Here is an 11,823-nt window from a genome sequence, read left to right on the forward strand (position 1 = left end):
GCCTCATGTTCTTCATAGTCCGCCATTTGAAAATATTCCACAACGTGAAATAAGTATTAATAACATGGAGAAATGATGCTGCGTAATGATGACGACGTCTGGAGGTTGTTATTAGTCTGTTCACTAAGGATAGCAATTAGCTGTTTAGCTGCTAAACAGTTAGCAAAAGTTAGTGCTAGCTAGCTAGCTAGCTAACATTCGCACATTCACTGAAGCATTGGTTTCTACTTTTAGTTTTCTTGCTGTTGTTTCTGCTAACTATTTTGTGTTTCGGTCGAATTTAGCAATTATTTTATTTTATTTTGAGGGCTGCACAGTGGAGCAGTTGGTAGAGCTGTTTCCTTGCAGCAAGAAGGTCCTGGGTTCGATTCCCGGCCCGGGGTCTTTCTGCATGGAGTTGCATGTTCTCCCTGTGCATGGTGGGTTCTCTCTGGGTTCTCTGGCTTCCTCCCACAGTCCAAAAACATGACTGTCAGGTTAATTGGTTTCTAAATTCTCCCTAGGTGTGAGTGTGTGTGTGAATGGTTGTGTGTCCTGTATGTCTCTGTGTTGCCCTGCGACAGACTGGCGACCTGTCCAGGGTGAACCCCGCCTCTCACCCGGAACGTAGCTGGGGATTGGAACCAGCAACCCTCCCGACCCCATTAGGGACAAAGGGTGTATAGACAACGGATGGATGAGAAATCAATATAAAAATAGAAATTGCTCCAGCCAGAGAGATTTCATCACGTCTTCCAAAAAAACGTTGAAACGTGATGAAGGCATGAATAAGTTATCTGAGGGTCTTTTTGAAAGATTAGTAATCATATGTTGCTTTAACCACTTTGACGTGGCTGATGAAAAGTGACAGCTGCGTTCACTTGTTGCTCCAATTAAACGAAACCTCTCCAAGATTAGAACAACGAAAAGCAAGAGGGCGCAGGATGTCTGCTTTCTTACACAAAGAAGTGGGATTTCTAAATATGATCAGTTCAGTTTTATATATATATATATATATATATATATATATATATATATATATATATATATATATATATATATATATATATATATATATATATATATACATCTACATTAACCAGTCTTTGACATGATGTAGACAATTAAAGGAGAAGCTGCAGTGGGATTGAGAAATTCATTTCATTACATGTCATCAGGAGAAATAGTATTCCCTGAATACTTTAACGAATGGTGGCGTTGAAAGAAAAGCAGGAACCAAAACGGACCCTTGAGGGACGCCACAACAAATTTGGGGTGAAGAACAAAAGTGCTCCCCTACAACTTTTGACATAATCGGATTTACTTTAAATGGGTGGCTGTTACACACATATGTAACAGTATTATCAGTAATTAAAAATAGCGTGTTATCCGTCGATGTTGTTGCTTTCATTAGAAATAAAATCCCCCAAAAGCGATCAACCTCGGCTGAGCGCAAACACGCATGATGTCCGGGTTAGTGTTGCTTCACTGTTACCTTCTGCTGAACAGCAGCAAAGGTCAGCGTTTTCTACGAGAGGTTAATACAATCACCATTACCGCTTCCTGCTGCTGGGCCGGGACACAGGAGGAAGAGGAAGAGGAGGAGGAGGAGGAGGATGAGAGAGCGGGCCGAAGCAGACAGAGAAACGGGCCGGCTCTGACGTGACAATGACAAATTGCCTTGTATTTATTCAAATTGTGTAACGTGATCCTTGGACTGTGTTGTAATGTGCGTTTCCAGAGTTTGACCCTGCTGATGAGTTAACAATAACAAGCTTGTAACGAGGAGAAGCGAAGACGATGAACTGGGAGGATCTCCAGCTGACAGCGAACGACATTCAGCCAGAAAGACGGACAGTTTGGAAACCAGGGGACGGTCTCTTCATCTTGTCCAAACCGCTAACCTGAAGGAAACGTTGGAGTTGGATTCTGAAAACATTGACCCTTTATTTTGTAAATTTTTAATTGCAATTCCTTTGACAACTTGTTTTACAGTTGTTCAGGAAATTAGCAAAAAAAAAAAAAAAAAACTTGCTATGTGACTGTAATGTAACTACAAACTGTGCTAACAAAAATTGACATACATCCTCATAAAACTTGTGAATAAACTTCATTGGACTTAAGAGATGCGTCAAGTGAGGTCAGGATTTGTTGTCTGTGGCAAAAATAGTGTATAACAATCGTTCTTGTTTAGGAATAATGTAAAAAAGAGGTGAGTTTAGTTCAAAAAAAGATTTTACTTGACAAAAGGATTTCTTTTCACTTTAAAACAGCAACATTGGCATTCAAGAAGGTAGGAAATAAAAAGTTACAACAAAGATCTTTTCTTTTTGTACCAAGAAATCAGTTTTGCAAAGCTGTGAAAAAAGTATTTAAACTTAATGAGATCTCTTCTATTCTTTTTTTTGTGTGTGTTAAACTTAAATTATTCTTATATATATATATATATATATATATATATATATATATATATATATATATATATATATATATATATATATATATATATATTTAATTTTGACAAATTCTGTATATATATATATATATAAACAGAATTTGTCAAAATGGCTGCCAGACTAAAAAAAAATCAGTAAAATTTACGGTAAAATACCAGGAATTGTGGTTGCCAGAATTTAAATATATAAAAATATGGTAGAATTTGTATTTATATGGTCAAATTCTGTAAAAGTCCAGTTTTTTACCGTAAATTAGAGACTTTTTTTTTTTTACTTCCACTTATGGAAGATTATTGGTGCCACCGGGGAAAAAAACAAAAAACCTTTTTGACTTTAACTTTCTGTAGCAACAAGATGGATTTATGTGATTTCTGTACAAGACAGAAAACGACAGAATTGTGAGATTAAAGTCAGAATTCCTTTTTTGTTTGTTTGCTGTTTTGGTCCTAATCCTCTTCCGTAGACTCGTAGAGATATTCTTCATCTGAAATAATTTGTACTTCACTTTCATTCGCACAGGTAGAGACATGATGTCTCATTTTCATCGGGACCTGTTTAGTTTCTCCCTGTAGTGTTTTTCCTCTTGTGTTTTTGTTCTTTTCTGCGTCACTTCCAGACTTCAACCTGCACCTGCCTCATGAAGCAAAACAGCTGGTTCCTCGCTAAAGAGCTCCAGTTCTCTCGGCGGCGTTCTGAAAAGGCTTACTGAAAGGAGATCTTTCATCGCTGACTCACTGTTTGTGGCGTCTTGCCAGAATATTCTAACCCAGACACCTAAACGGTGACAAATGAAAGGGTGGAGGGAAAAAAACAAAAAAACAATAACAGTCTTACAGTGTTAAAAAAAAGAGAGAAAGAAACGTCTTTTTCTCGCAGATCAAACGAAACTATCGTGTGATCACAGAGGATTTATTTTTTTTTTTAATAAAAGCGTTTCCCAGAGTTTTGTGTGAGTCGGAAGTGAAAAAAGGGGGCACCTCTGAGAGTTTGGGGGTTAGCACAACAACTCGGACATCCTGCACTCTTTCATCTGCCTCTTTCCACATCCCTCCTCTCTTAAACAAATCCTCTCCACTCTGACAACCTACTAACTCTTAAGTAAATCCTGCTTCAAGCCAGATCCCAGTCATTCCTCTGTGACCTCGACAATACCTCTCTGAACTCACACACACAGAAAGAAGACAGAACCGTGATGCGTCCAAACAGTGACTTTGCGTGGGTAAGACAGTCCAAGTCCTCCTCGCTTCAAAACCCCCCAAAGCCTCATTTTTACTTTCTTTTCTCCTCTTCTCATCCTCTGGAGTTCTCCCTTTCCCCTCCAGCCTCTCTGGAGACTCAGTGATAACCAGAGCTGGAGGAAGGGAGAGGAGGAAGGAGGGATGGAAGGAGGGCAAGGAGTGCGGTGAGAGAGAGCTGCGATGTCCCGACTCAGGGATATTTAATCCTCTCTGTGAGGGGCGAGCGTCTCTCTCCCTGTTTGGCTTGGGCAGGATCAAAAGCGGCGCCTCAGATTCTGGGTGAGATCGCTCGCGCTCTCCTCCTGAGTGGACCGGACTCCTGCACACACACACACACACACACACACACACACACACCGGGGGACGACCGGTGAGGACGGTCAAGTTAATCAGGCAGTGATTGATGGTTTATTACTGCACAGTTTGAATTCTTTTCCATATGAGTTCATTCACAAAAATAAACACATCTGTGTTCACAGAATTTTTTTTTTTTTACAAAACCTCCCAAATGTATTTATTACCTTCATACAAGCGCAACCTTCAACATGTTCTGCTGGAATATTTTTTAGAAAAAGACCAACAAGCTGGTCTTTTTCTAAACAAGGAAACTCTGAAAAGTGTGGTGTGCATGTATTTGGCCCCTTTAAATCTCATACCTGCTCACCAAAAAATGCGGGGTTAAAAATAACCCAATGTCTAACCCAGTGCTGGGTCAAATTTGGACCGACCCAACGCAGGGTCAAGTTAACTCAACTGGGTTGGGTTGATGGTTTGACCCAATATATTACGGCAACTAACCAAAGGTTGGGTTAAATTGACCACTGCTTAAAGCTAAAATGACCCAAAATTGGGCTGAAACTTATAACCCATCACAAGGGTTATTGTACCACTATGTTTGGGTAAAAAAAGAATTATATTTATTTTAAAATTCACCATATAAAAACTGGGCTATAAACAATCTGAATATCAGTAAAACTACTTTTATTTCCACATGATACATACATAAAGCCAGCAGAATTTATTTATAGAAGTTTCCAAATATACAAGTAATATGTTGGTTTTTGTTTTTGTTTTTTAAAGATCCAGTAAAAACAATACAATCCAGTCGACCGAATTGCCCTGAGTGACTGAATAAGTAAGTTGGGTTTACTAACCTGTAGTTTAAGCTCTGCATAAATAACCTGTCCTGAGTTGAAGGGCGTTCGGTTTTGAGTACAGTTTTATTTTGATAATTTTTTTTTGCTCTTACAGACCCTGTTCTCTTTAGCTCCAATGTTTCCCTGTAAGACATTCAATTCAATTCAATTCAATTCAATTCAATTCAATTCAATTCAATTCAATTCAATTCAATTCAATTCAATTCAATTCAATTCAATTCACTTCACTTCCCAGGAGAGCACAGAGAGAAGTAGCAGTTCATCAAAAACAGATGGAGAATCACATCAACATATTCTTGAGTTGCTCCGTTTTATTTGATCTCATATTGTGGATTTGGTTTTCAGGTTTTCAGGTTTAGTTTGGTTTGGTTGTTGTTACTCAGATCCTCATGTTCTATTTGTGTTTCATGTTTTCTCCAGTCGGCCTCCTGAGTTCATGCTCACCCACAGCGGTGGAGCAGCTGAGTGAAGCCCCCCCCCACCCCCACACCCACCACCACCTTCAGATCAGACAACAACGGTGTCAAACGTTTGTGCTGGTATGTGCAGCAAAAAAGATTTGTTTGTGCTGCTTTGGCTTTGAAGATATTAATGAAAGTTTAAAGGTCATTTTGATTTTGTAAAAGTGCGGGGGGAGGCAGCTGGTTAACCTTTTGACCTTTAAACTTTCATCAATATCTTCAAAGCCAAAGCAGCACAAAACAAATCTTTTTTTGCTGTACCAGCGTAGTTGAGTTGATCGACATCGTATTGGTCTGATTTGAAGAATGTGGCGCGGGGGTTAGTTGACCTTTCATGACCTCTGGAAAAAAATGTTAATATCTTTGAAATGGCAGCGGCACAAACTGAATTTTTTGCAGCACAAACGTTTGACACTATTTTGGTCTGATTTGAAGAAGGTGGGGGGGACAACGTCACTCAGGTATGTGCACCATTCAGGTCGAAAACATTAATGAGCAAAACTCAGCAGAAAGACCAAAGAGTACGGAAGACAGAATAAGGAAAACTTTTTCAACGATCCGCACAACTGCAAGCCAAGCTAACCAAAAGCCTACAGCAGTACGCTAAAGTTTGTAATTTTATTGAGAGAAAATGTGAAAAAGGGGGTGCCGATGGTTTAATCAAGCCCTGCATGTCACACCGTTTCTACTACAGGAAGGCTGGACAGAGGGTTTATGTGTAGTTTCACGCAATCTTCAAACGGTTTCATGACAAGTCGCTTTTCTGTGAGACAAATGACTCCGCCTTGACGTTTCTCCAGCTCTGAATCAGCTGAATAATGTCACACCGTTCTGTAACTGTCCTGACCGTTACCACTGGCTTTTGCAGCAGCAAATCCCTCCGACCCCCCCAACTGTTTATAATCTTACTTAAAAGATATCCTGTGAGTCGCGGAGTGAGTTCATTTTGAGCGTTTTCTGTTTCGGCGCCCCGGGGGAGTTTGTGAACAGAGGGAAGTGCAAAAAAAAAAAAACGAGTGCGGCGGACGATAACAAAAAGTGATGATTCCTCTGTTTCCTTTTCTATTTGTATTTTAATTTCATCCTGCAGCGCACAGACGTACGCGCACACAGAAGAAAAAAAACTCCCCGTGCCACTCGGCTTCTGAGGTTTGCAGGTCTCTGATAGCAAGCCTCTGAAATGGAAAAGAGATAAGAGTAAATAAACAAATAAATAGAATAAAACAGAATTTGTGCTGGTTCAGTGCTCACAGAAGGGGGGAGGAAGTGAGGCGAGGGGAGGATTGGAGGAAGTGCACTCGGCGAGGCCAGCCCTACGAAGATGCATCCTCAATAAAGCGACGCAAGGTAAACACCTAAGTGAATTCAAGCTGGCGCCATTCATAGGGTGAAATCTGTTGAGGCCGTACGCTGACATATGGACAGAGAGAGAGAGAGACTTTCTAACAATCCACGTTGTGTTTCTGCGATATGATCTTTGCCTTTTTACAATCGAAAAAAAAAAAAGAAAAAAAGACACCAAAAGGTGCTTTTATTTCCATCACAATGAAGTTATTTGGCGTTTGTCAGCTAATTCTTCACGGGCCCGCGTCGCTTCCCGCGCGCAGAGGCGCCGGACCAAACGGTGTGCCTTTAAAGCGGCGCCATGGGCTTTGGATGAGCAGCAGCATCCTCACGCCACTCCAGCAGCCTTTCTTCTCTGAGGTTGCTTAATTACACTATCATAGTCTGTTAATTACCTTATCAGCGGCGCATAATCCCGCGGTCAGCGTCTTGTATGTTCGTATCAAAGCAAAGCGGGTCTCTTTCATCTGCTCTTTCTTTTATTTTGGTCCTGATTAGTGAATTCAGGGGCTTTGTGAGATTGCAAGCGAAGTTCGTTGTTTTTACTAATAATTAAGATCCTGAGGAAATATATATATATATAAAGGTGTGCTTGTTTAATTAATTGTGTTTGTTGAGTGTATTGTATCTCAAAATGCTTGCTCTAATTGTTCCTCTTGAGATTTGAGCTTTTGTCATGTAATAGGAACTGAATCAAATCAACCTCGGTTTGGTTGTTTTGAGGTAAGAAGAGTTTGGTTTCACTCACTTTGAGCATGTTAAAAAAAACAACAACAACAACATTTTCTGAGTGTTTAAAATATAGAAAAGTGATGTGCTGAGTGGATTCATCCAGGCTGTTAGAAAGTGATTTACTCATCATGGTGATAGTGACTCAAGCAGCATGTTTCAGTCAGAAGCTGACCTGCGTTCATCATAGCCACAATATTTATTTTTGAGCCTTTTACTATGCATTTGAAATGCTAGACTGATGATAACACAAATGAATAAATAAAAAAACACCAAACATTTCTTTGGCTAAAAGTTCCTAGCTAGTTACAGCTCAATTACATACTACACGAAGGTACATGTAGCACCTATCAATCAAACTTCTGAACACGTGAACCGGTTGAGGCGCCACCAAATAACTACTTAAGGCAGTGTGCCTCCCAGAGATTTTCTTCTGCGCCCCCCTATGGATTACATTGAAATCCCCCCAAAAAAGAAAAAAAAACCAATCAACTGGGCACACACGTCTTTCAACCAGACATAAACCTAAACATATATTTTGTTTCCAAACTCCACTGAAGTTTATTTCACACTTCAGGTTGCAACAAAACAAACTACAAACCATCTTTACAGTGAAACACTTTAAAGTAACTGTTTTTATTTTATTCTATACTGTAGAAGAGTATTCTTTGCTGCCAGTGTTATTTCAAACATATTTCTTTTTTTATTGTTATTATTATTTGTAACAATATCCAACTTTGCTATCATCAATACATTTTTTTAAAAGCCCCTGTGCAAAATGGGGTTAAAACATGAACAGCTCCCTGAGAGTTTTTTGGGGGGGTTTCATCGCGCAGTGGGGCTGCAATGGCACTGCCTCCCTCCTCCACTAGGGGGCGCGCCTCACACTTTGGGAACCACTGACTTAAGGAAACGACACAAAAACTTCAGAAGAACACGATCCAAACCATTCGAAAATACCTGTTTTCCCGCTCCTTGCCGGTGGTGGCGCTGCACCAAGAACAAGTGAAGGAAACGACACAAAAGCCTCAGAAGAAGACATGAGCGCAACTTCCTTCTTCACAAAACATAAACATAAATGGAGGAGCGTGAGAATTTTTAGCGGCTGTGAGGATTTCTTTTTTTATGTCTTTGGCAAAAGACCATGAGCCATTTCTCCCGCTAGCGCTACACACCTGTTTGTTTTGACTGTATTTACCCACAATGCCCCGCTTTTGGGACGGTTTCTCTCGCCCATCCGCTCCCAGCCGAACAGAAACCTTGGTTAGTAGGCGGTTCCGCATCAGAATTCAGTTACTCAGCCACAAATAAATCGAGCTTTCTAGACAAACTAAACAGGGCTGTGGTCGTAAAGACTCGTGTTGTGAAAATATGTGCCAAAAATTTAAAGTTTTTAAAATTTCGATAAATTTCTATTTAATTGTTAAGGTTTTATCTTGTAGCTTTAAGAACGCTTTTAAAATTAATTCACTTCATTTGTCCTCAGCATCTTCACATCGGCGCTTGTTTTTAGCAAACACACGTTTCACCCAATATGTGGCGACTCATGTCCACATTGTGGTGATTATGCCAAGAGAAAACATTCATAGTCCCTGTGTCATAATACCAGTAGCAAACTCTACCCAAGCAACAGCCTGCTATTATTTTTTTTCTTTTTTGAATGGCAGCCTATTTCTGTTTATGCTGCACAGTTGGATATAGCCCTCAGGTGAAACAACACACACCCACACACACATTTCTATGCACATGGTCACACATATGCAGGTTCATTAGCATGCTAATTGGTGATGAGGACAGTGTGGTGTGGAGGTGGTAGAGAGCAGCTCCAGTATATTAATCACAGGCTCAGGGAGACCATCTGACTTCCCAAGCTGCTCTCTCAGAGGCCTCCGCTTCTGCAAAGTGTGGGAGGAAGAGGGTTCAGAGCGCCGTATGACCGCGCTGCACCCATGTGGAAGCTACATAGGCTCCTCTTCATCGGTGCACTGAGGTACCGCCGTCCACCCACTCGGCCCAAATGCTAGCGTCTCCATTTTGAGTCGGCCACGGTCACTCTCCAGCCAGCTGGAGAACAGGGAGCGCTCTGTGTGTCTTTTCAATCCATAAACTGTACATTTATAGCAACTTTCATGTGTTTCATCTGACTTTATACGTAATCTCTCCCCATCAAGACTTTCTAAAAGCGTTACTGCAACTCTTTAATTTTTTAGATTCTTCTATCTGTTTCTCCAGAATTTAACTGGTTTTCTATTCTTTATTTTGGATTTTAAGAGTGACAAGGAAGTCTTCTGTTCAAAACTAATCCTGTTTACTTCAACAACAAAACTGTGAAGATTCGAATGATGAAATGTGTAATTTTGAAGCTGTACAATTAAATAAATTAATACGGTGATTATTCTTTATGTTTCAGTTTTAAATGACAGGAAGAAAATGTTGACACTGACCTTTATGTCACCTTGAAATATGGCCAAGTGCTGCAAATGTAGCAAATATAGCTGTGCTTTCCAGCTTGCCAAAAAATAACTTTTGAATGTGATATCACTATATGCACCAAAAGTTAATGGTATCAAAATTTGGAAGAAAAATGCCCACAACACATGTTGCCTTCAGAGAACATCTGTATTTACATGTGCAAGGTTGGAGGAGAAGCAAGTTGGTCAAAATGTTTGAATATTTTTAAGTTTTCATTACACAACATCATATTAAGCCGGTATGGTCTGTCCGACATTTTTTATTTTATTTCCTTTTTTTGTTTGTTTTTTTGCGAAAGCTGGTTTAAGTGAAGGCTACCTGAGAGAATGTGCAGCACAATTCCAACATGGAAGTGGAAAGTCATCAAACACGTCCAGGAAGTCACAGCGGACCAAGAAACAAGAGAGCAGCACTGCAGTCTGTAAACTTCACACAAAACTTACACATCTTACCAAAGATAAACTCTAATGTTTCATCTTCTTTTCTTGCAGTGATTCTTCACCAGCTGTGTGTCGTTAGCTCATTACACTCTGATTGGTCAGGGCTGGCTCCTGCCGACAGTTTTAAACCCTCATGCTGTCACAGTTTCACTGCTGCTCTTCACCATGATGACTTCTCAGGTCCTGCTGGGGTATGACGTGTGCTTATGTTTCTCCAGCTTCATGTTGGCTTTTGTTTTTTTAAATGTGGCTTGGTGACGTTTTCTTGTCTCTTCAGGGCGTCCCTCTTTGCCTGGCTGATTTTGGATGTTTGTGGATTGTCTGTGAAAGGTATTTAATATAGATTTTTCCTTTGCACAAAGTGAGTCAATCTAATTGTAAAATGTCTTTTGGGCACCCAGGTTTGCAATCCCAACACCAGAGTAGCGGTGGCACCAGTGCAGGGGGGAATGTTGATTCTCACAGAGCAGGTTCTGGCTCCAGTGATCCTGCAGGTGTCTTTATGCGACAGCCCAGTTGGCCCCAGTCTGTGCAGCCTGTGTTTGCCGGTGTGAGAGCTATGCCTGCCGCTGGATACGCTACAGGTCCTGTTCCAGCTGGATACTATAGTGGTGCTTCCTACATACCAGGTTCTGCTGCTGGCTCTTCACGGGCTGCAGCTGGTCAGCCTTCCCTCCCAGGTAATGAGTCTCAAACTTGGTTTAACCAATCTGTGGATGAATTGAATGTAATTCGTTTCATATTTCCACTACATCCAGAAGCAAAGTGGACAGTTGCTCCTCAAGCCTTTGAGGAAGCAACCAGTGCAGAACCCCAGGGGTCCAGTGCCCTTCAACCTGGAGAAACCTCCAATGTCGTGAAGGAAGCTGAACCCGGGAACTACCAGCAGCAGCTGGACGCGTTTGGTTATCCAGCTGGTCATATGGGGCCTGGCCAAAGTCTTGGTGTGGGTGGCTTGTGGGGCTACTCTTCTCCCTATGCCCATCCATGCCCTTTTCCCTACCCTTACTTTGACTACAGACTCTTGTATGGTCTGTACCCTCCTGGCACCTACACTACTGTCAGCAGAAACCATGAGAAGGGCAAAGACTACTACAGACCAGGCACTAGCAGAAAGAACATGGGTCTGATGCTCCACAAATGGCCCAGAACCCTGGAACTGGCCAGCAGAAGGTCTAACCAGATGAGGACGTGACTCTGAAACTGGTAAGGATGGATTCAAAGTCCCAATTTCAGATGGAAAACACAGTTTGGCTTAACCCTTGTTTGTTTTCAGATGACTGGTCCAGGCAGACGACTTGAATTATTCAATAAAGTCTTCAAATCTAAAGTACAAAGTCATTCGTGTGGTTCTTGAGAGGAAACTTCCATTTTCCCAGAGGTACACAGGAAAATGCAGACAAGTTAAAATTACTCATCTGGAAAAAAATTTTAATTTACATAATGTGTCAATACAAAATTACGTTAATCACAAATTAATTCCTAGACCCTCATTCAATGACTTTGATTTTTTTTTTTTTTTTTTTTTTGGTTGTCTAAAATTGGCC

At 40.8% G+C, this 11,823-nt stretch overlaps 1 protein-coding gene across 2 annotated transcripts; it reads left to right on the forward strand.

Annotated features, from left to right (window-relative positions):
- Window positions 1-8,620: 8,620 nt before the first annotated feature.
- On the forward strand, window positions 8,621-11,606 carry LOC122837289. Of its 2 annotated transcripts, none has more exons than XM_044127541.1 (6): window positions 8,621-10,257; window positions 10,328-10,467; window positions 10,554-10,606; window positions 10,678-10,956; window positions 11,035-11,482; window positions 11,553-11,606. In XM_044127541.1, the coding sequence occupies exons 2-5, from the start codon at window positions 10,442-10,444 to the stop codon at window positions 11,469-11,471; spliced, it is 795 nt and encodes a 264-aa protein (XP_043983476.1). In that variant the 5' UTR covers window positions 8,621-10,257; window positions 10,328-10,441; the 3' UTR covers window positions 11,472-11,482; window positions 11,553-11,606. The 2 variants fall into 2 exon arrangements, with proteins under 2 accessions (XP_043983476.1, XP_043983475.1); XM_044127540.1 differs by having other exon boundaries at window positions 8,621-10,253.
- Window positions 11,607-11,823: the final 217 nt, after the last annotated feature.

Source organism: Gambusia affinis, linkage group LG09 (genome assembly GCF_019740435.1).
Source record: "Gambusia affinis linkage group LG09, SWU_Gaff_1.0, whole genome shotgun sequence".
NCBI lineage: Eukaryota > Metazoa > Chordata > Actinopteri > Cyprinodontiformes > Poeciliidae > Gambusia > Gambusia affinis.

What these genes read in the sequence shown, in the direction of transcription:
- LOC122837289 (XM_044127541.1), top strand. Translation starts at nt 10,442, where the DNA reads ATGATGACTTCTCAGGTCCTGCTGGG. An exon ending in ACTTCTCAGGTCCTGCTGGG is followed by an intron (nt 10,468 to 10,553) that starts GTATGACGTGTG and finishes TTGTCTCTTCAG; the next exon opens with GGCGTCCCTCTTTGCCTGGC. An exon ending in TTGTGGATTGTCTGTGAAAG is followed by an intron (nt 10,607 to 10,677) that starts GTATTTAATATA and finishes TTGGGCACCCAG; the next exon opens with GTTTGCAATCCCAACACCAG.